Source organism: Alosa pseudoharengus, unplaced genomic scaffold (genome assembly GCF_046254945.1).
Source record: "Alosa pseudoharengus isolate Yale_2024_CS ecotype anadromous, Long Island Sound unplaced genomic scaffold, YU_APseudo_1.1 YU_APseudo_1.1_scf_22, whole genome shotgun sequence".
Lineage (NCBI taxonomy): Eukaryota > Metazoa > Chordata > Actinopteri > Clupeiformes > Clupeidae > Alosa > Alosa pseudoharengus.
Window position 1 is genome coordinate 32,813,228 of NW_027468680.1, and position 25,088 is coordinate 32,838,315.

The 25,088-nt window shown below is 45.3% G+C and overlaps 1 protein-coding gene across 4 annotated transcripts in view; it reads right to left on the reverse strand.

The window, feature by feature from the left end:
• Positions 1–1,196: 1,196 nt before the first annotated feature.
• luzp1 (leucine zipper protein 1) overlaps positions 1,197–25,088 on the reverse strand; it is a 51,382-nt gene continuing 27,490 nt past the window's right edge. For all 4 annotated transcript variants that reach the window (XM_076299769.1, XM_076299770.1, XM_076299771.1 and 1 more), the window contains exons 3-6: positions 17,099–17,659; positions 13,964–16,636; positions 8,315–8,547; positions 1,197–7,809 (exon numbers count right to left, since the gene is read on the reverse strand). In XM_076299769.1, coding sequence (XP_076155884.1) covers positions 8,359–8,547; positions 13,964–16,636; positions 17,099–17,428 — 3,192 coding nt within the window. In that variant the 5' untranslated portion in view covers positions 17,429–17,659 and the 3' untranslated portion in view covers positions 1,197–7,809; positions 8,315–8,358. The remainder of the gene's footprint in view (positions 7,810–8,314; positions 8,548–13,963; positions 16,637–17,098; positions 17,660–25,088) is intronic.

The window sequence follows — 25,088 nt, forward strand, 5'->3', positions numbered from 1 at the left end:
CACAGCTCCTGGGAAGACACACATCAATCCACACACACAAACACACACATACCCTCTATTCATCTCTAAACTATTCATCTCTAAACTAAACTAAGACAAAGATAAATTCATCTTTGCTGTTCTGGGGCTTCAGGAAGCACTTGTGTTGAAGACACTAGTCAAGAAGCTTCGTCTTGCATTCCTGATAATTAATAATGTTCTGGCCTACAGGGGGTGGAACAGGTGAGACAGAGGGAATGTTCACTCACACACACACACGCACAATGTCTGTACTGAATCAGCTCTGGTGGTGTGGTTTGGCTTTTTATTGGAGCCGGCAGCCAACAATACCTCTTTTTACAAGGGTAAATATGTCATCAGGTGGCTGTTTTCAACTCTCAGTGGAGGCTGACAAGCAACAGGCATAGATTAAATGTTTCCATGCTGTGTAAGTCATTTACATGCTTGACTGGATGCATGGGAAGCCAATCAGGTTAAGCAGGACCGTACCAAGCTCACAGCCTCTCACAGCTAAATCTCTGCCTAGGACAGGAAGCAAGTACAGCCTACCTTTCACACACACACTCTCAATTAGTATTCCCAACTTCCACATCACTTAATCCCAAACCTGCCGCACATATATCTGTACCAAACCTGGGCCTGGTCAGTCTGAGTTGGGCATTAGTAGTTAGTTGACCATTGCCATTTCTTGCCTGACAAAAGAGGGCGCTGTGAGGATATTTTTAGTCCTGCTTACATTTCCTCAACACAAGTAATTGCCTCATTTGTTTGACCATTTGCTTATCATGCTGTGGTGTTTTGAAGTGGATCTCTAAGGCCGGGTGATGCTGGGAAGCGCATTTCGGTGCTATGTGCTGAGAGAGGAGCGTAGCCAGACTGGCTTGGCCCCACGCCACCCCAGACTCTCCTCCAGGCTGCCATTTTGGATCTGCTGTGGTCGCGCCCACAAATCAAGTCTGCAATATACTGGGAAGCACATCCATTTCATGAAAATAACCACTACATTTGAAATGTACCAGATAAAACAAACCTCCCCTTTTTTCAGAATGTGCTGGTCAAATGGGCCTTACAATTCATTTCTGGATCGCCTTCTGTTCCTTCCCCCTTCATTTCCACAGGATAGAAAATCAAAAATGTTTGAGTTTAAAACTGTAAACAACAAGCCAAAATACACAAAAATTAACATCTGAGGCAGGTCTGTTACAAATAGGTTGCTTTTTATTGAACTGGAATACATAGTCTCCTGTACAGCGGGGGAGCTTAGAGTCCTACATGCAGCTCATGGTAAGATTATACATGCACAAAGAATTACCAGAACAGTGAGGCGGGCCACACTAGCGACCCTCTATTGCTGATATACAGAGAAGCACTAAGCAACAATATGCTTGCCAATTTGTTCAGATGCAGTTTTATCCTCTTCATTGTCATAGCCCACCCCCACGGAGACTGTGGTGGGGTTTATCCATTTTACAAACACTGCTTTAATAAAAAATACAAACCACATACCCTATGTTCATGTCAAACTCCCTTGTTAGATTGTACAGGGCTGTTTTTTCCTTGTGGCCAGAATGCATGGGTGAAGTGTGTGTGTGTGTGTGTGTGTGTGTGTGTGTGTGTGTGTGTGTGTGTGTGTGTGTGTGTGTGTGTGTGTGTGTGTGTGTGTGTGTGTCTCACAGGCTGTGCCATTTTAACTGAGCATGCATGCTCAAGATTTTTTACTCCACCCATTCATGTGTGGATTTAGAGGCATACAGACATGTATGTGTGACACCTGGAATAAGTATGTCTGTGTCTGTGTGTGTTTTAAGATCTGACTTTCTTTGGCAGCGCTCTTGCACACAGTACGCTGTGAGCCAACCCAGAGGGCTGAATGGACTGATATAGTGAGCAGGAACACAAAGCAGCTCCTGCATGAGGGCGCATCTCCCCAACGCATCACTGGGCTAACTAGGAGAGAGTCCGGATGACATGATGGACGCTAAATGATGGTAGTTGCACAATGAAACTTTCAGGAGACGCACCCTAGAACAGATGAGGAGACAGCCAATACTAGAAAAGCAACTTCCGATAACACTGTTCATTCAGTTGACTGATCCATCACATCCATCCATTGATATTCTTATTCAGACCTCTAACACATTCCATCTGGTCTAAGCACAGTCCAAAACACACCCGTAGGGTTTAAGAGATCCCAATTACTCTCCAGGAGTGTATTAAAGAGAATGACAAAAAAGAACAATCTTAACATTAAAAAGGGAAACTAAACTCACTCCAAATATCAAAGTAGGCCCACATTACAAAATTACATGATTTTCTTTTAAATAAAACTTCCAAAATAAGACATCTTTTTCGCTTAAAAAAAATGTACATCGTCACATAACGATGGACAAGTTAAGTTTACTAAATGAAAGACAAAATCAAATATTTACCCTTTATTCCAACACAACTGAACAGACCTGTTAAAACTGTAAACTGGATATATTCTGGAATGATTTTGGCACAAATATTAGAAGGTATAGGCACGGGTCAAATCAAAGCCCCGTGCTTTAAGAAACTATGACAATTTAAACAAAAATAGCACTTTTGTCGTCTGTACAACAAACTTAACAAATCCACAACTCCCCTCGGGAAGCTGTCCTGCAATTGCTCCAAGCAATTTAACGAATTTCCTTTTGGCCAGTGCAAAACAAATACACATACTATATACACACATCTCAGATGGCCATACATTCAGTAAATAAGAAAAAAATGTGTAATATATACTTCTACAACAAATGCAAAATATATGAGAGAGAGAGAAACAACATGTTAAGGTAGAGAAATAAAAGGGGCTTTATTTTGAATGGGTCTTTTTAAGTGCTGGTTAAGTGCAGAATAGTGGCCATGAGGTCCACTGCCACCATGACACCTCCTTTCTAACGGCTGCCATTGAGGACACATGCCAATTCATCAATTCAGGGTGTGAGGGTGCCTGTCTGCTGCTAAGTTGCCTATATTCAAGATTCATTTCTAAAAGGGCGTGTTTGTGTGTGTGTATGTGTGTGTGAGAGAAAAATGTGTGTGAGAGAGAGGGAGAGAGAGAAAGAAAGAGAGAATATGTGTTGGTTGGCAGGTAAATGTAGGAATGGATCAAATAACAAACAAAAAAGATGAGTGGAATTATATCCCTGGAGAGCCTACAAACTTAGATTGGAAATAAGGACTTGCACTTGTAGCTGGTATTGGTTCAGTAGATTATGAGAATCAGCAAACAAGCAGAACTGTTTCACTAAAGAGTATCATTTGGTCAGCCCTTGCAGGTTGTGTTCTTGGAAAGTCCTCTTCTGTGAAAGCCTGCACCCTGCTGCAGCACTGGATATATATGGGAAGGGGGTCCATATGGGGTGTGTGGGGGCATAGGTGTAGGTATGTGAGCGTGTGTACGCACGTGTGTATACATGTTTGTGAATGTGTATTTATTTGGGGGAGAGAGGTGATCTACGGGTCTCAGCTGAATTGAAAGCAGCCGTTTCTCTCTCTCTCTTTCTTTCTTTCTCTCTCTCTCTCACACACACACACACACACACACACACACACACACACACACACACACACTAACCTGACCTTTATGAAGGCACCATTTTCCAAGCCTTTTGGCTAAGAGGAATCTTGGGCACATTAAAACTACAGTTTCCGACAGTTGCACACTTCCTGGGAGCCAGGTAGCCCTTGCACTGCTACTCCCCCACCTGAGGGCACATGCAGAAGGCAGAGGGAATTAAAGGGTGCTCTGGGGTCAGCAAGGTACAGACAGAGTGTGGGAGGCTTGCTGACGGCCATGCATGCATGCATCTGTGTGTGTGTGTGTGTGTGTGTGTGTGTGTGTGTGTGTGTGTGTGTGTGTGTGTTACACAGCAGTGCTTTCTCAGTCCGATCTCAGACGATTCAGGTTCAGGAAGCTGCGCATTAACTGACATATTCATTTATAGCCACTGCACTTGGGCCCACTTGGCACAGAGAGAAAGAGAGAGAAAGAAAGAGAGAGAGAGAGAGAGAGAGAGAGAGAGAGAGAGAGAGAGAGAGAGAGAGAGAGAGAGAGAGAGAAAAGAGAAAACAGGAAGGTGAGAGTGGCTGCTGGCCAGTAGCGCTGGATGCTCAGTTCAGCTCACTTCCTGCAGCCCGGGTAGAGGTTCGAAGCAGCTGTTAAGCTGCATCCCCTGCTAAGTCAGTGCACTCTCAAGGCTGCCAAACTGCCCCCACTGCCTGGGATGGGCATGCGTGCCAAACTGTCCAGCTTCCTCCTGTATTTAGACCCCCAAAAGATCTCTGGGGGAAAAACGAATAAAAATAAGAACAGGATTGGCTCTCAACAGCCAGCCACCCATTGGAGGGTGGGCAGGGGGTGTGTCAAGCCCCGAACCTGGCCTAGGTCTAAGCCAGCCCATTTCCAGGGGCAGCTAGGCCAGCCTAGGCCATTGTGGGATTTTAGGAAGGGTCTTTGGTGGTGGTGGTGGTGGTGATGATGGGGGGTTGGTCAGACCTCAGACATAAGAGTAGAATGCTAATGGACTCTGGGGGTGTGAGACTTGGGGAATTGCCTGAGTGCTGGTGGTTGAATGTGCAGTGAACCACAAGTACAGACAGACATCAACACCACACTGTCTGAATATGAATATAAAAGCAACTTTGCCAGTGAAGCTTATGCGGGGGTGGAAGTGGGGGAGCACATTTCTTGAATGACTGCGTTTGGCTGAGGAGGGCTTGCTTAGGGGAACGCTATCCACCCTGGCTGGCACAAAAAAGTGTCACCAACAATACACAGTGTCTATACGAGATCAACTCTTAAATCTGACCAGGCCTAAAACAGGCACTTCTAAAATCCTCTTAATAGCGGTACAGGAATAGTATCCAATAAAAAGTGGATCAATGAAAAAAAGAGAAAAGATATCATCCTATATTCATCCTAAAATGTAGGTTGTGCTGCCCCATCCTCTCCCTGTGCTAACTGTGCCAGATGACACAGGGGTGGGTGGGTGGGGTGGGGGGCAGGGTGTATATTTAGTGGCAGGTTGAGGGGACAGGACCCAGTCTAAACTGGAAACGCTGCAAGGAATTATACTGGAATGTTGTGAGGAGGGTGGACATTTCTAAAACAGGGACCAGGACTGTGTGTGTGTGTGTGTGTGTGTGTGTGTGTGTGTGTGTGTGTGTGTGTGTATTTCGTCAATGCAGCGGATGGAGCCTGGCTACCTGCTTGTCTGAAATAAGCTGACACCTGATATGTTCACTGGAACACATTTAACAAACCAAAAGGGCACCTGGCATGTACTCTCTCTGACACACACACACACACACACACACCTAGTGGCCTGGGGCTCATTCATACCATAAATCTCACATCAATCATACCATCAATCTAAAACTTCTCTACTTCGGAATAACAGAGATAAAAAAAAATAAAAAAAAGTGTTGTTGACAGGTTAAACTGCAACTAAATGAGTACACACACACACACCTTCTCTCATGAGGCTCTTTACATCCCTGATGTGTGGCCTGTCCAGAGTGACCATCCTGTCTGATGGCCTGCAGTATCTGCTCATTTGTTTAACCTTTTGGTGACAACTGACCATAGTATTACGAATCTTTCATTTGTGTCAAACCCATGTCAAATATCCAAATATCAACACCATCTCCACATACAAGGCACCACAGCCCCGTGAGAGACTAATGGGTTGTATGGAAGCATATACAACAACAACAAAGAGATACAGAGGAAACAATAACAAATAAAAAAAAAGTTAGATACTTGTCGATTCGCGCTGCGAACCCAGTCACATCTGCACGGACTCCGTCTCCACCCAAACCTGGACTTCGTTCCTGTGGCCCGCCACACCCCCTGTGGGGAGAATGAGCCATCTGATTCGGGGGGGGGGGGGGGGTCGAGGGGGGAAGTCCACTCGCGGTTGTCTGTGCAAAGTTTGCGAGAGGAGAAAAACAAATAAAAACAAAACAAAAAGAAATACATCCAGTTCAAGTTCAGTGGCAGCACCTATAAGCACTGGCCGAGCAACAGCCTCCAACCTCCAGTCTCCCCTCGTTAAGTCTTGGTGGAGTGAAGGCAACTGTCCTCAAAGCAATCTGGGTGAGGACGCAACTTAACCAGATGTGGACCAGAGTAAGACCAGAACTGGACCAGTCTGGCCCTTCCTGGTGGTGAAGAGGTGCATGCTGTGGAGACAGCTTCACTGGTGGTCAAAGAGAAGTAGAGGGAAGGAGAAGAGGAGGTGGACATGTCCTTTTGGAGACCGGAGAGATTGTTAGGAGTGCCAATGATGACCCCCTCTTTCTTCTCCTCAGAGATGAGCTAAAGGAATAGTCTCCAACACAGCCAGTGGCTTCTTTCTTGTTTTTTCTTTCCTTTTTTTCATTTTTGATCTCAGTATTTGTCTGAGATTTGTAGAGAGACAGAGTGTGAGGAAAGGAGAATAGCATGTAGCAGATGTCTACAGTCATTTGGAGATAACCAAAGAAGGAACTACTGAAGAACTTGCAAAAAAAAAGGATGAACACGGCTACAGCCCGTGAGCCTTTGACAGGGATGACCGTGGATATGACACATTTTTCCCAGAGTCCAAAACAAATTTCTCCTTGAGGAGACTAATAAAGGTACTTTGACTTTGACATCCATAGCTGAGTGACGGCAACAAACCCCATGCCCTTTCAGAGTTGCCACATCACAATCCATCTGCACACTTACAGGATATTGAGGTATTTTCAGCTCCATCACCAACACAGTGCCCAACTTAAGAGCCTAATTAGAGATCATGGAAATCCCAGCACTTTCCTTGCCATGGAAATATGATGCTTTTAATTTGTGTAACAAGGTGACTTACCAAACATGGCAACACGGCTGAGGAAAGTCAAACGAAACTTAAAGGTTTGCCTTTTAATTTCACCAATTTTGCTTCAAACTGAGATGTGTTGGGGTTTATGGTTTTATGCGTCGTCATAGTAATTAATGAGCAGGAAAACCCAGGCAGATGTGCTGCTTGCGTTGGCCATGGATGTTGACAGAGTTAGCCCCCAGACGGAGTTTAATATAGGCCTGTCTGAAAACCTCTGTGCATTTGGAAGCATGCTGGGGCACAAGCGACACTTCAGGGCCAAACAAGAAAACAGAAACTACCCAGAGGTGCCCATTCTACCCAACTGAGGATATACAGCAAAACAAAATAAACAAAACTGAAAAAAGGGAAGTGGCATGGGCTGTGAGACATGATTAAAAACAAAAAACAAAACAGGCCTGAGTGTCCCCAAAATGACCACAATCCATCTGATGGCCTGGTAAGATAATCCACAGCATTGTTGTCAAGTGCATCACTATCAATCAGCTCTCACCTCAACTCTAGTGTGAGGTCAGCAATGTTCATCGTCCCTAAAGTGGTGGCCAATCCCAGAATCCTTCAATCTCTCAGTTGTCTGTCATTTCTGCCCTGTACGTACGTACGTACACACACACACACACACACACACACACACCTTCCCCCCCATGTGAGGAGTTCCAAATCCATCCTCTTCCAGGAGCTGTATAGTTGGCTGATATCCATTTGTAGGTGGTTGCACTTAGAGACTGTTATACAGGAGCGTGTGGAGGGGGTACTGAAGCCGATCAAACACTCACAAGACAGTTAAAGCAAGAGCTTTTGCCTCTGAGAATAACTTAAAGCCGAGGGAAGTGTGTGTGTGTGTGTTTCTTTTTGTTGTTGTTGAAGAGAGCCACTGATGTTTTCCAAAGGGTGCATTTGAGGTTCACTCCCAGTATATAAGGGCCTGTTTTGAGAGAGAGAAAGAAAGAAAAAAAAAAAGTAGAATAGTTAGAAAAGGACAGACATGGAGACAGAGTGAGAGACAAAGAGTAAGCAAGATAGAGAGATACAAAGGGAGAAAGATTAGGGGTGAAATATAGAGAAATACAGATAGAGAAAGAAGAAAAGAGAGAAGGAAGGAGGGAGAGGAGGGAAGAGGGAGAGAGAGCGATAGTAAGAAACTTGCTCTGCGGTGGTTTGATGTCTGCACGGATAATTAAACTCACTTTTCCTTAATTACGATCAGAATAGTGGGCAAGAGCCCGTGGGACTCGACAACACTTATTTTAAAACCTAAAAAAAGAGGCGCGACCAAAGGATTGCGTTTGATGGTTGCTGGCACACCAGACTCTGCAGCAAGCCGAGCCATGATTCTGTCAGCTCAGACTTACAGGCCTGAAAAGCACTGCTAACAGAGGCGTCTGGGTGCTGACGCATGCCATTTTTTCGGGGCCTTGGTGTTGGCTTACCAGCTGAGTGCCTCGACGGAGCGAAGGAGGCGGCCTTCGTAGGGTCAGTTGTCCAAGTGTCGGTTGGTCCAAGGCCTGCTTCGGTCCGGAGTACGACCCACCACACTCCTGCTGGACATGGCAGTCCTGCCGCTGCTGCCGCCGTCTGTCCTGGATGACCGGTCATAAGGGTCAAGGCTAGAGGGCGATGGCCTTCGCCACACACTTGGCTGTGGTTCGCCCTCATCCGTTGCCTGGTGAGACAAAAAAAAAAAGAGTAAAAAAGAAAAAAAAATGAAGGGGCTCATTCCCTACACACAGACTCAGTCAAGAGGATCATAGCAGTCTAACGGAGAGCGCTGACAAGGAGATGCCTAACAGGAGGAGGAGAGGGTGCAGCTGACAACTGAGTGTCCTCTGTTAGGGATGCGTCACAACAAGGAAACTGCTAAACCCTGTGCCCCGACTGAGATTGACAGAGCTGCAGAGAACAGAGGCCGCTGCAGATCAACACTAATCACACATAATGGAGCGCTAGGTCCCCTGGGCATGCTGGGTAGGCTGACAGGAAATGGGCTACCAGACTCACTCCTGCCCCAACATGGTAACTTCCTGTTCCTTTAACATTTACAAGGGAAGAACCCACACACACATTAATAGCCCACTCTCTTATAGAGGAAATTACATAGTTCAGCTCTACATTGTCTAGTTAACCATACAAGTTGAATTTTACTCATAAGCATGAGAGGAATATGGATGTTTAAACCCACCGAATCTCCATCTAGGCTAAAACACAATCGCAGAACAATACAAGAGGACACCCCTTAGAAGCTTGTTCTAGAACAGAAACAACACCAAAACTCTGGTTATGTTCCATCTGTTACATATGGAGCCAGTTGGTAGTATTTAGAGAGAGAGTATTTTCATGCACTATTGTTTTATCAATCTTTGTGCCAGTCAAAGAAAGGCACTTCATTACTTTATTTTCATTCAGCAAAACACACCAACCACACATCTAAGGGTTGGTATTTCACAAAATGAAGCAAAAGCTTGCTGCGAAGAATACTGTAAGTGCTGTCATTTCAAGTGCTTACAGCATAATGTGTCATTATGCCATTGTGCCTTCTACCTCACTTTCCAATGCATACAGCGAACCACGCAACCATCAACAGCCCACCCCCAACCCTGTCCCCTCCCAAACCTATCCCACTCACTCCACATTCACCTGAGTCTTCCAATCTGCGCTTTAAAACATGATCTGCACCATCGACCTTAGCAACAGCTATCAAAATTAACACCCTCCCTTCATCCCATAGTTTTTTTTGAGCACCTCCTTGCTAACTGTAACCATGTTTCCAAGCGTTGGACGGACGCTGCATCTGTTCTTTTTTGTGCTAAGGTTGTGCATTTCAAGTGGCTATAAATATAATTCCCCATTAGAGGCAAGCTGTGCCAGAACTCTGTTCCAGCTAGACAGTCCCCATTACACCTAAGGTAATGCATTTCAAAGGGGTACTAATTCAACTTGGTTCGGTCTAATTTATGTTTTCGAAAACTTTATCCAAGGCAAGACTTTAATAGATTCAACACACTTTTACGGAACACATTAAGTCAATTATTCCTGCTAGCCTCCATACCTAAACTTTGTGTCTTTTTTTCTCTCTCTTTTCCCTTTTCAGCCACCAACCAGCATGAGCTGGCTTTGAGTCCAAGGAAAACTCACGTTTGGACTCGCTTGCTGTTGCCTTTCCAACCTGACCCGGTTTCAACTCCAACCATACCACTGTGACCCCAAAATGGATCACCCATTATATGGTGGAATCTAAATTAGCACACAGAGACAAACAGAGACTCAAAGGACGCTTCCATGAGCACAACTCATTATGCATCTGCGTAATATAGCACAGAGAAACATAAAGGTTGATCTTTAGAACAGTAAAACAGTATATTACACTAACATAACCCATAGGTCTGTCTTCCTCATCCTTCATACTTCACTCACAATATAAGGCATAGGCATCTCGCACATCTGGCACAGTCACAATCAATTGTCAGGAATGTCAGGAAAACAATGTCAAAATGAATTCTGCACATATTTAAAAAATATTTCTCTATAGAGGAAGAGAGGAAGGTGCTAAAATGGCCTGTCTGCAGTCCAGACCTGCCAAATTGGGTGCATCATGGACTGAAAAACATGATTGAAGAAGATCCCAGACTGAGCACCTGAAATCCTATATCACGCAGGAATGGGACAACATTTCATTCTCAAAACTCTAGCAACTGGTCTCCTCAGTTCCTAAACATTTACAGAATGTTGTAAGAGATGAAGAAGCACAATGGTAAACATACCCCTGGCTCAAGTTTTTTAGAAACGTGTTGCTGGTATTAAATGCAAAATGAACATAAATTCCAGTCATCAGTGTAGAAATCATCCATTATAGGAAAAGTTGGAGAAAAATCAGGAGGTGACTGTGACTTACAGCCAAATGTCAGGTACTATGCAAGACCTATTTGATTCATATCAGATTCTGCCTCATCGCTAGGCTCATACCCATTTGTGGCATGACTGAAATGCAGAATAATCTTGATATCATATTCCAGGTCTGAGTGACTCTGAGAAGGTTAAGATTTCCCCTCCCATATGGTCATATGTTATGGGCAGTCAAAAGCTAAAATCAATCAGCAACAATACAGTCATCCTAAACACTACAACAACAGAGCTATTTATAGTTACTAGCTATGCGCAACTGATCACCATTTCATAATCAAGTCATGGATCATACAATATGGTTAACACATGGTACTCCCCATGAGATACATGAGTCTAAGAACAGAATGGAGGTTACATTTATTTAAGGCTAGAATTTGATCTCTTAAATGAAACAGAGGTCCCGGGATCAAAGGCAGGACATTCAAACATTACGGAATAAAAGAGAGATATGGCTCTTTTCAAGTACATTTCCACGTAACTAGTCACAACTGCCCACATGTCAATACTGTAAGTGATTAATCTGTTTGTTTTATGCTCCTGGCATCCCTAATCATTTCTGGGGAATGCTTGACACCATAGCCAATGACCACAATGAAAGCCCACTCCATCCTCTCTTTAAGGGAAACTTCAACATGGAAACCAAACAAACAGTGTGTGTGTGTGTGTGTGTGTGTGTGTGTGTGTGTGTGTGTGTGTGTGTGTGTGAATTTTAAAGAAAGTGTGTGTGTTTGGGGGGATATGTCCATATCAAGAGATTTCCAGACTGTTGGGCAGAGGTAGAGTAAATGTTGAGTTATTTGTCATATCCCACCAGCTACTACAGAGAAGCCCCAAGTGTATGACTGGATAGCAAATGGACAATGACAAATTGAACCCCCCACAAAACAAGACATTTCATCAGCACACAGCTGTTATTGTGCTTTTAGAGTCTTTTCTGCCACTGGTGTGTTCATGTGTGCATGTGTGTGTCTGTGTGTCTTTGCGTGTGTGTGTACTGAAGGAGATGAATGCGCTAACCTTAGGGATGAGGTATGCTAGAATTTACTCAAGCAATGATCCCGAGAATTTGTAATACATAAGTGGAATTTTGCTTCATGTCAGGTCAGAGACTGTGAGCTGGGGGAAAATGAGGAAAGGGGGTTATGGGTTAAGGGTGTTTTTGAGAACCATGGGGCTCGAAGCTTCTGGATAAAGAGTATGACACCTGTGCCGGCATTATATGTGGATGTCTTCCCCATCACCAGATCCGTGGGGTATGACATGAGTCCATCCAAATTAAGGGCAAGGGGAGCCAGTCAACTATGCTGAGAGATTTCATGATCAAAGGGCTGAATTCCTGAACATCACGTGAAGTATGCGGGATAAACACACACTCATGTAGAAGGCCTGTGCCATTAATTATCTAGATTGGTCAAACTTCAAAAGAAATCCGAGAATAATCACATATCATGCTGTCATACCACGTTAAAAGCTATCTAATGGATTTTAAGAATCATTTCATTTCAGTATTTCAGCAAGTAAAATGTATACTAGCTTTGTCATTTGTTAATAAACTGCTCAACCAAATAACCCCTTATCAATTGTGACCAAATACCTGACTCAGCCATGACCTAAAGGACATAATTATGTTATTATAATTATTAATCATTAATAATAGTGATAGTGAAATTATCAATAGCTATTGTAGTCTTGTGGTTTTGTCTTATAATATAGTTATGTAATGATGTGGATTAATGTGAAGCCTTTCCATAAGATGAACATCTCTCTGAATGTGACAGGGAAGCTGGTTTCTCAGCTTATTTTGTCTATATTCCTTTCCTTCAGAATGGCTAGGTTAACTAACCCAAGACAAAAGCAGTCTGCCTTATCTATAAAAAGAAAATGGGCAACAATCTCAAAACATATCTTGGGTCAGAGATTAAGAGGAAAAGGCTACCGCAAAAGCATTGCCACCATAAGGGTAAACCCTAAACAATGTCCATTTTAACTTATGACTAGAAGAGACTTCTGCAATGGCACAGCACATTAAAGTCCCTTTCGGTGTGGAAAAAAAGGAGCAGTCTTCTCCTCCCTTCTAAGGATTAGGCATCCTTTTCCCTCCATTCTTTTCAATCTCAGTCTCCTTTGCCTTGTCCATCCTTTCATTTTTTCTTTCTTTCTTTGTGCTTACTTCTGCACCAGAAGGCCTCAGAAGTGCTGTTCATTGCAGTACACTCTGACATTGTGGAAAATCCACCCTAAAGCTCTGGGATATTTCTGCCGGTCTGTTTCTATTCAGCACATTAGATATAGTAATGCACACACTAGACATACTGTTTGCCAACTAGAAAAACAAAGGTAAGCACAATACACTTAGATGGGAAGCTGAATGAAAATGGGAAGCATTTTCAGGGCTTTAAAAGAAAAAATATTTTGCACATTAAACAAACGCCTTTATAAAAACGACATGGTCAGTGGGCTTCTATAACACTACTTGACAATATGTGTTCATCCCTACCCTTGGGGGATTGAAGAATGACCAGGGAGCTTTGCAACGACAACAACAAAAAATCTTCATGTCAGGTATCCAGTTACAACAAAAAACAGATCAAAGACATCCCTCAAACTCACATTTTCTTTTCCCTTAGTGCACAGGGATAGCTCACAGGCTATCTGCTCAGCACAATCCACCATCATGTTCCAGATCCAATGTTTCAGTACAAGCCTGAGACATCCAATGTAAACCAAACTGTATGAAAGTGTATGCGTGGAAACATTAATCATCTTTGTGCTGTCAAATGTGCACAAGCAACACTGCAAGGGTTCCGGCAAGCAGCCCGAAACGCAACTGGAATTATCAGCAGGTGGTAAGAAAATGAAAACGTTAAACATATTCCCCCATTACCAGAGAGGTGCCAAGAGTACCCACTTCCCCATCTGTGCAAATCCATCAGACATACCGGTGTCATGTACATTTCTGCAAGATTTTTAACCGCACTTACCCTGCTTAGACAAGTGTAAAAAAGAGCACTTGGATAATCAGTCATAATGATACTGAACACATCAATGAATTATGAGTTCTGAATAAACCTTTAACAAAATTTCATGAATACCATTATTCTGTGGTAAATCTGTGTGTGTGTGTGTGTGTGTGTGTGTGTGTGTGTGTGTATGTGTGTGAGAGAGAGAGAACTACTCACTATAGAGTGCTTTCGGCTCCAGAGTTGGCGCTCCTTGGCACTCACAGGCTCATGGGGCACAGTCCTCCCCAGCCCACTATCGGAGGGTGATGACTGCATGGCCCTGACACGAGGATTCCCTGGCTCCTGGGCATCCCTGCTGCTGGTGATCCGCCGCATGTAAACTTCTGCTGGGCTCAACTTTCCTCCACGCCCCTCCGTATGCGTAGGTAGTGCGCCCGCTTCCTCTCCCTCCAAAACTGTGGTGGCACGATACGCCCTCCAGGTGGACTCTGACTCATCCTCCGAGCCATCCAGTTGAGGGACGTGGCTGACCTCATCCACAGACAGGGCCCCACGGTTCTTCCAGGTGCTCCGAACGGTGACGTTCCTCATCTCGGGCAGGCAGTCGTCCTGGGAGGATGAGTGGTGGTGGTAGGGTTGGTGGTGGTTATGACTATGGCTCCTCCAACTGGTGACTGTCGTGGTGCTGCTACTGCTGCTGCTCTCGAAGCCCGACTCAACATCGTTGTTAAAGTCAGACGTACTCTCAGGAGACTGCAAGCTGAAGCTGCTGCGGGACCTCAGGTGCGTCTCCACACGGGCCGTCTCCACGACGCTGGGAGGGACACCATTGTCTTCGTCGTCGGCTTCATCCTGGCACGGCCTGAGCGTGATGTCGCTCTTGGGGATGGAAATTTCATACGGGATGGACACACTGCCACGATGCTCGCTGCTGGGGCCAATGATGATGTTGCTGGTAGATGTGTGGCGCTCCTTTGCTATTGGCTCACTGCACACACTGCTGCTCCTGCTGCTGGTCCGGGATGAGCTCGGATCGTTGGGGTAGATGGTGATACTGCTTGTCATCTTGCTGGTCAGGACCGGTTTGGTAGAGATCTTGGGCTTGCCACTGGATGACAGAGGTTCCATGCCACCACCCGACCCGCCCATGACCTCTTTACGGTCTATCTCAACGATGGCTGGTTTGATGACTGCCTTGGACCTCAGTGCTTCCCGTGGACTGCAGACCCTCCTGATCTCAAGCCCTGAGAGTGAGTGGGACGGTTCCTGTGAGCCTCCCTCAGCCATCAGAGCCCTGTGCCCCTCCTCGTCAAAGGAACTCCTTGTTGAAGACCCATCCGAGTGGATCTGAGAGTATCTGGGATACTTTGGATTAGCTGACCTGCCACTTGCAGTGGCGGATGAAGACTCCTGATCCCCTACCGATGGCCTTGACCCAGTGGATTCACTCTCTGAGGCTGAAGAGTGCCCCTCAGATCCTTGGTCACTAGCCACAGCTGGGGAAACGTGGGACCGGTAGGCTGTGTAGGAGCCATTAGCCTTGGAGAGGCTCAAAACAGCTGAGGAATCCTGGGAGGGATTTGCAAATGCCTGTTCAGAGTCGGGGTCTTTTGTGGCTGAAAGAGCAACCACAGCCTTGCTGGAAGTCACAGGCACCACATCTGAACTGTTGGACTCACTGTCACTACCGCCATACAACTTGGAGAACTTCTCCACCCGGCTCTTCTTACAGTCAACATCGCTTGCTTTCTGAGTTGTCTTCCATGATTTCTGGTCATTAGCAGCAGGCGGGTAGCGTCTGAGAACAGATGCCTTCTTGCTGTCGCTGTTTGATGCCTGACAGGAACCTGGAACGGATTTCTCCTCAAACCCTCTCCTTGTTTCTTTAAGGCCGTTGTCAAAGGCAGGGGTGGCACCGGCCTTTGGACCTCGTCTGCTTTTGGGTGCAGGACTCTGTGCCCTCCTGACAGACTTGGGAGAATTTTCTGCTGACTGGCTAAGGTCCTTGTTCCGCAGTTTGGGCTCTCTCTTCTGCTGCTGAGCAAGAGGCTCCGCAGCAACGGCACTCCTCAATTTAGGCTTCTCCTGACGGAACGCTCCCCGGACATTGATGTCCTCATTCTCCACCCTGCCATTCTCCAAGACCTTAGCCGTGCCATTGCCTGCACCTCCGTTGCTGCCACTGCCGTAGACTTGCGTCTTAAGCTGCTCAACTTGCTCAGCAAGGGTTTGGCTTCGGATCTTCTCCTGTTGGAACTTTTCCAGCAACTCTGAGTTTTTGGACTCTGTGTTCTTCAGGTCCTCCTCAACCAGCTCCAGTTGCTTCAGGCGATTCTTCAGTTTCTCCACCTCCTGGTTCAAGTCCTTGACCTTGTTGTCCTCTTGACCTTCCAGACTGTTCTTTTCATTCTCCGTTTTATTTCTCAGCCCGGCATCATCAGTGAACTTCAGGTAGTCAAGGCTCTTCTTCCTGGTGAGTTTGCTGGTGAGGCTTGTAGAGAGTTCATCCTCAATGCGGAGATCCCTAGAATCCCTGCACCCATAGTCTGCTGAGCTGATCCGGTTCTTTTGCTGCTCAAGTTTGTCTGTAAGCTTCAGGATCAACTCACGGTCCTCCCTCTGCTTCTCCAGAAGCCTCTTCCTCTCACTCAAGAATGCTTGAGTGAGGCCTTTGAGCCTCTCCATCTCAGCGGTGAGGGCCTGCTCGGCCTTGTCCAGACGGGCCTCCGAGGCATCCCCCTCTTTCAGGCGAGCCTTAAGGGCCTCCAGCTCGGTGGAGAGCTTGCGGTTGAGGTTCTTCTCCTCATTAAGGCTGAGGCACAGCTGGGTGCAGTCAGACTTGCACTTCCCAAAAGCTTCCTCAAGCTTCTCCAGCTCAGCCATTCTTGCCTGTGTCGAAAAGGAGGAAGAGAGGGAAGCTCAGTTCAGTTAACCAACCCGGTTCAACTCAGAAGAGAAGTTTTAACAATCACTGTGGTCTCAAGACAATTGAGCATAGTAAAGTTAGCATAGAAGAGAGCGTTTAGCATAGTAAAGTTAACTAAAAAATAACTTTGATTTACATTCCCCAGGGTTCTGTATTTGTCTACAACTTCTTCAAACAAACTGACCACTATGGGGAATTGTATGGATCAAAATTCACATTTGGCAAATTCATTCTTTAAAAAGGCTTACAACTATTTGATCACAACTATCAAATCACATTATTTGATGATCAAATGATTTTACCTTACATGGCAAAAATATATTTATTTGAATTGAATTGTGCTATGATGATTACATAAACTATGGCAGGGGGTAGACAAGACAAGGGTATTACATACATGTTCAAAGACTATACTAGCTTCCTACCTGCAGTCGTTCAATCTCCACCCTCAGTCCTTTCGTCAGCTTCTCCTCCTCCTCCAGCCTCTCCCGGACTGAACGACACAGGTCCTCAGCCTTGCGGATCTCCTCATCCTTGCCCTCAATCTTGAGCACTCGTTTCCTCAGTGTCTCAACTTCGGCCAGCAGAGATGAATTGCTGCCCTCAGCCTGGATGATCTTATCTTGGAGGTCCAGCAGCTCATCCTCAGCCTTCTGGAGCTTACTGGTGGCCTCCTCCAGCTCATCCAGCCGGCGTCCCAGGCTCTGGAGCTTGTGACGCAAGTGACGATTGGTGGTGTCTTTGTACTCAGACATGATTGATTGGCTACTGTGGTGATGTGTGTGTTGTGTGGTGCTATTACCCGAGCAAGATTTTTATTTGACAACTGTTTGGGAGGTATGCATTTGCGTGGTCAGTCCCTTCTCTGTAACCGCAGGGATCTAAAAGACTTGGGTTCCTATTATGTAATGTATCCAGTGAGTTTAGACACACTCTCTTCTTTGATGTCTCTCTTTCTTCTACGTTTGATGCGGATAAATTATCATCTGCAAAACAGAAGAGGAAAATTATAATTTCTTTCAAATGGAAATTGACAAACAATGCTACCAAACTTCTCACATGAACATAATGTATGCACCAAGATGTACAAAATCTATATATCATCAGCTCTGGCTACTGGAAAAATCTGCAGACTTTCCCCTTTGCCTGCAATTTAGGGACAGGCTAAGGGGCTAAGGGGCTCAGGGGTAGAGAGGTCAGGGGGAACAGTGAAGGGGCAAGAGGATGCGAGTTAGCTGGCCCCTAATGGATGGTGCTTCACAGAGGAGCTGCACTGTCAGCACATGATTTCACAGTTCTGCCTGATTAGTGCAACACAAACTGTGAGAGGCAGTGTGATGGGTCAGCAACACGCGCGCACACACACACACACAACATAACACATATACACAGAGGGGCCATGGAGGTGGGAGACTGGTCAAGAGGAATAATTAAGCATCGAAACACACACACACAGAAACAAACATACAGAAACAAACATACATTGAATACACAAACACAGAATACCCATGTTTACGCACTTAAACATACACAAGGCACGTATGTAGGCACATGTACACATCTCCTCAAGCATTTGTGCACGCACACGCACACGCACACGCACACACACACACACACACAGGATGACAGAGCTGAAAACATGCATACTGCACCAGGCATACACAAAGGATTATACAAAGAAACCATCACATATTGTTAGACAGAAAGAGAGAGATAGAGAGAGAAAGAGAGACAGACAAAAAGAGAATGTAGAATAGTGGATTCAGTCATTTCAGTGAAAATGAACATGATCGTCATGGTGCAAACTATCATCATGCAAACTTAATGTGTGCAACGCCATCAATTATGCAAGGGAATTAGATTCACTGAATGGCTGTAGCTTATGACTTACTGTGGACATCAGGCCACATAAGATGATAGATGCTACTGCATATGGCACGGAAAAGAACCCCAACCTTTGAACCTGATTTTACTACACCCCATAATGTATGGACACATGACTGATCCAGAGAACAAAGGGAGAACTGCTGTTCTTTATTGCCCTTGAATGCTGTGTTTGATGCACCTCATACATCATACTACTGACCCTCTAACATCCAGGTAATGTCCCACAATTGACTTCCTGCCTGCTTTCTGCTGACAGCAGCAGAACCTCAATGACACACACCCTTCTTTCAACTAAAACAAATGCATTCCCCTGGCTTTTTGAAGTACAATGCAATGTTTAGCATTAGTAACATGGACCATTTATATCCAGCTATCTGGCCCAGTCATGGTCCATGACGAAGCCTGAAGGAGTTGTTTTGTGTCTAACAGAGAATACCAGATAGAGGAAGAGATGGCAGATGAAAAGAGCCCTTCCTCTATCCAGAGCCTGTGTCTGTTCCCTCCAGCTGTATTTCAACCTCAGACATGATTTGCTAGTTCTACGCCCCCCCCCCCCCCCCCATTCCCTCCCCCCACCCTGAACCACCCCCCTCCCCCCACACATACCAGTCCCACACCATCAGACCTTAGTGCCCCTCACATCTGCAGACATCATCACTTATCGATCCCCTGCCGCCCTCTCCTCTGTGTCTGTGTGTATGTGTGTGTGTGTCTTCTGCTGCATCGTCCAATAATCTCCTCTCTGATCCACCTTCCAGAAACCACAAACACACACACACCGGTTTCCCTGACATCCACCAAAAGGGTATCAGGTCTGGAGCCTTAATATCCAGCCAATTTCTGTAATGCATATCAATCATCAGTGTTTGTGATGGAATCCACAACCAAATAATAAACAATATTTTGTTAATTTTCGGTACAGTAAGCCTGTAAGGACTGCTAGCCTGACATTCACTGACAATATTGCTGACAATAACATTTTGAAAAGGTGTCAAATGTTTTTTGGCGCTAATTAACTAAACTGATATGTCTGCCACTTAAAGAAGCCCTATGCAACAATTTTAGCAAAAATGACCTTTAATTATGCAGGTTGAGAGTCATTCTGATGGTTCTACAACACTTTCTGGGTTGTTTGGTGGGTGCTTTGTCTCCCTCTATCGCTTCTCCGCGGAAAAAACGAATATGCAACTTTCTGAACCCGGACCGGGTAAATCCGGATGTGACTCAGCGGAAGTTTCCAATCGCGCCTCGAAAATGTAGTCAGATTGTAGTTTCTAAGAAGACTGCAAAACGGACGCCGACTTGGCTTTGTTGCTGTTGAAATTGTAAGTAGCCTACCCTTGGGTGAACTTCGTTTTTGTAATGTGGTTTGATAGTCTCTTGAACAATGTGTTTGCTCGACCGTTTTATTGTGAGCCCTGTATGTGTTTAACTTGGTTTCTTGATAGCTAGCTTGCTAGCTAGTGGGGGCTTAGCATAGCAGTCACTTGCTACCTAAGCTGCAGGGGGAGCTATGTCGTGAAAAATGCGAGCCCAAATCTGGCAAAACACAGAAAGAGCGAATGAATAACCAGACCTGCATAGGGCTTCTTTAACAAGTTTGTGTGGGAACATGAATTTAAAACATGGTCCACATGCAAAAAAGCCTACTGTTGAAGACTGCATTAGTCACACATCTGTATTGAACATCCTGTACCTAAACGGTTTGGTACGCATATGTGTACCTTTACACCTAAAAGAGAACGAATTCAATTGATTTTTTAGATATCATTCTTTTCTGCATTCTTTTGGGATTTGTGTTTGGTCTAAGGAAGTCATGAGAACAACCGGTAAGAATATCCATATATGTACACATCCCCAACTACAGTGCAGGACATGTGAAGTCAGAGCCATATCGGAGTGAAAGTAGTCCTGTAAATAGAGGCCAACTTCCTAATGCACACAGTGCTGATGTGATACACATCCACTCTAGATGAGGATGACATCAGTTCCCTGGAGCACAGGTGCAGCTGCCTGGGTCAGCCCAGCAGTGCTGCCCTCCTGCCTGGATAGCCCTGTCCCAGTCTCTCCACCTCTCTCACCCACTCCCTTTCCCTCTCCCTCAACCCCCTTCCTCTCTGCGTCTAACCCTCTCTCTCTCCCCCTCTCTGTGGGGAGGGCTGGGTTCCTGAGCTGGCACCCTGCACCCATCTCCATGCCAAGAACGGGGCCTAGTCGCTGCCCTGTGCGCATGCGATCCGCGCCAGCCCCACGGCTTCAAAGAGCCAGCGGAGCGTGCAAAGCAGCCCTGGCATAGGCGCCCATCCCAAGTCAATCAACATACCTGCTCTTATCTGAACTGCACTTTAATTAGGTACGCCAGGGCACACACAGCCAGTGGGAGAGAAGTAAAGGGTGCAAGAGGATGACAATGCCATGCACACACACGCACACGCACACACACACACACGGTTGCTCCTGAGGAATGAGGACCACCACGCCTACACTGAAGCCCAAAACTCCCATAATGCATTGGGACCAGGGCTCTTCTGGCCCAGTGGCTAATGAGATCACAGGACCTGTCATCACCACTTTGGCATCCGCAGATTCACTTGGGAAAAAAAACAGGTTTTGGTGGAGGGGTGCAATTGGGAGGTGTGTGCATCAGGGGGGTTGAGTGGTTGGGGGTGGGGGGTTGGGGCAACCCAAATATCTGAACCGCAACCAAATGGAACAGGCAGTCCCATTCCTAGGCTTGTTGATCAGTTAAACGACAAAATCCTTTCTAACACAGAGAGACAAATGCATATGAACACCATGAAGCTTGTCACAAAGCACAATGATCTACCAATTTACCAATGTGCTGATTAACTGTTTAATTCAATCTTGTCTCACTTGTTTTCAGTTTGATTCAATGAGACATTTCATAACAAATCAGCTGAGGACAGTCAGAGAGTCACATAGCCAGTAAAAAACTATTCTAGTGTGTGAAACAGTATGATGTGGATGCCATCTGTGATTAGGCCTCTGTGAGCTCACTGCTGGGGTGAAAGTTCACTTCTCAACTTCATGTGGCTGAAATCACTGGCGATCATTAACAGTGTGAGTTAGGAGGGAAAAAGAATGAAAATGAAGTTCAGAAAAAGGGTTGAAAAGGAAGGAGGAGGAGTCAGAGGAGGACGATGCTGACAACTCTTAGGCTTGTAGAAACCTTATGCTCCCAGGCAGCAGAGGACAGAAGAGGAGAGCAGGCCGGCTTGCCCGCACCAAGGTTACAATCATCCTGCACCATGTGATTAGAGGCACAGCCCTGAACTTCCTGACTTGCTCTCGCTCCCTGAACATTATGTTCCCTCAGCGAAAGTCAAAGAGGAGGGGAAAAAAAGAGAAAGAGAGGGAGAGAATAGAAGAGGGAAAGCAAGGGGGGGGGGGAGCCTTTCACTTTGCACTTGACATTACTTTGGATGTCTTGCTAGAGTTCTTATTCTTTTTAAACATTACTTAATAAACCCTCAAACTCTGGTTGCTGTGCCAATGACAACGGCACAACCTTGAATTTGCGTTGATTGCTTGGCCTTAAACAGAGACCCTGAGCAAGAGAGAGAGCGAGAGAGATACACAGAGAGAAAGAAAGAGAGAGAGAGAGAGAGAGAGAGGCCCAGAGTTGGAGGCGCTTGGCCTCTTCCCGTCTCCCTCAATCCTCTCCATCCTGGCAGGCCGTGCCAAGCCACAAAATGGTGGCAACCTGACGCTGGTGCGGCATTTTTTCGTTTTTCCAAGAAAGAGAAAACCGTCCTGTAATGTTCAGTCTGTTGTTTCCTGTGTAGTCAAGTCATTTTTTCTTTCTCTCTCCCTCAGTCTTTCTCGCTCACACCCTCTATAGTTTTGCCACTTTTGGAAAAATTAAAATGCACTCAAAGTGAGTCCATGTGCCAGCACAACGGTTGCCTATTGATGCAATGCCAAAGCTGAAAGGCAGACATGCAAGCAAAGAAAGCAAGACAAAATGTATTCTTTTATGCATTTATATTTCTGTGAAACCTGCATGCATATAATTTATGTTGTTTTTCCATACCTGGATGAACAGAGTTCCTCAGGCCAAACGGCCGACAGCAAGCATGGCCTGCGTCCTTGAGAGGTAATCCAATAATGACCATACATGTCACCACCACTATCATTTTAAGCATGATAAAGCTTTACTTGGAAAAACATATCAATGGTTTGCTTGTGGATCCAGAGGTCAAGCTACTTGATATAGTATCTCAGAAAAACACACGCCAGTACACAACAGCTACTCTCCAATCAATCTTCACTACTCATTACACTATGAAACGTAGTTGTATAAACACTGGCGAACAACAACTTGTAACCATCAACCTCAACTTCCTATTGCTCATCGATAATTCTCTGTGTAGAGGGCCTATAGGCCTTGCTTGAAATGGAGTTTGTCCTAGAATGTTTGAGTCAATAGAATATACAAAATACAAAAATGTGAAGTGGCCAGTGGTTCATAGTGGGACAGTGACAGGTTTGACAATTGTATCCCAAATCAATAGCACAAGTTAACTTCGCATCTTCTCTGTTTATATGTATGTCTAGGCCTAACTAAAGATAAGTAAAAAGAAATACTTTCAGATCTTGCAGGCCTAAACTTCTTGCAGACTGGGATTTGTTAAAAGATCAATCTAGCTTTATGACTTACTGAAGTGATATGGTGGTGGATAGCAGGCCTCAAGCTCAGAGCGAAGAAGGAAAGGAGGAGGAGGGAGATTAATGGATAAATATTTGCATGGTACGGAAGAAGCAGGGCGAAATCTTTAATCAAAGCAGCTATGCCTAGTATGAGTAATCTGCTAGCATGCTCAACAATGACCCACTAACAAGTAAAGAACTTTATGTGCGTGTGTGTGTGCGTGCGTGCGTGCGTTTGCGTGAAACAAGATCCGAATGAAGGAAACAAACAAGGCAGAGAGAAAGGGAGAGAGTGACATGTGAGTAGAGAAAGAGAACTAAGGGCAAAACTATTTGTTTGACTTGGGGTGCATACAGAACATTGCTTCTATTCATAAAAGACATACATACAGATGCCAAACTCCATCTATGGTTAAAATCAAAACATTCAGCAGGCTCCTTTCGACCCCAGTCACCAAGCCTGACCCGCTTCCAGACCCTATCAGGGCTATGTCAAGCTTCTACTCACCCAGTCTATCACACACACACGCACACACACACCAACCATTCTCACACACACAAAACATATACCCATATGCTTGAAAGTCCTCTTACATTTACAATGTGAGCCCCCTATCAGACTGCATGCAAAATATTTCTGTAGGACCTGGAACAGAAAATGTGTTTGATGTCACAACAGAGAAGAACAACACAGATAAAGTGAATGCTTGGTATGGACAATGACACAAATAAAGCCAATGGATACCTTTAACCATGACCCTGAAATTACCACATAGAACCAGGATGGAACTTATCATGTGTTCCATGTGTTTTAGAACCAGGATGGAACTTGCTATGTGTTCCATGTGTTTGACTCAAAACACTACTCAACCTGAGTTGGTGAGTGACAGAAAGACAGCAGAGTTTGAGTGGTAGAAAAAGGTATGGAAATGAGAACCCAGCATGCGGCAAACCCCACGGTGGACCCGATACCAATCTGGCCCAGATCTGGTCCGCTGTCGGCTGGTATCTGGATAGCGACAGTGGGTAATTATCAATGAGCGGTCTGGCGGTGGCGCTGAAACTCTTTCTTAACATTCCGTCCTGGGCCGTTCAGCCTGAGAGAAAATATTTATCCCCCTTCAACCCGCCTCTGGTATGTCTAGGGTGGAAGTATGTTACTCCAGCTGGGCTTTTCATATCCTTTCACTCTCTCCCTTTTTCTCTCTCTTTCTCTCTCTCTCTCTCAATCACTCTCCCTCTCTGTCGATATCATTCAATCCATCACTTTCAATCACAGTACCCCTCTCTCTCTCAATCACTCTCCCACTATGTTGATCAGTCTCACTCTCTCAATCACACCTCTCTCAACCTCTCTCTCTCTCTCTGCTCTATGGCAATAACAAACATCAAATCTGGAATTCCCTCCAGCCATGAGGGTAAACAAGGCAAACAGAAGAGCATGGGGTCAATTGAGGCCACAATGAAAGCCACCAGTACGAGATCTGGTCAAATGTTTACAACACAGTCGGGCTGAACACTCAAGCGCATGTTTATCTTCATTAAAAGCATGGACACCGCTCCAAACAAATGTGGATGAGACGGCAGACAAGGGGGAAGAGTGTTTATAAAACTACTTACGGGCAGAATGTGTGTGTTTTTTTCCATCATGCCAGCGCCCTAGTCAAAAGAACCACTCCACCAGTGTACATCTCCAACAGGAAAAAAGGAACCATGAAGCACCAGGCTTTGTCCATTGATTTCATTACTCTTCAAAATGTCCAGCCTACTCAAGACCAAACATCCTGCTCGAAGATATTTCATAAAGGGTATCGAACCCGTGCCAACACATAATCTATCTACCTGTATGATATGATC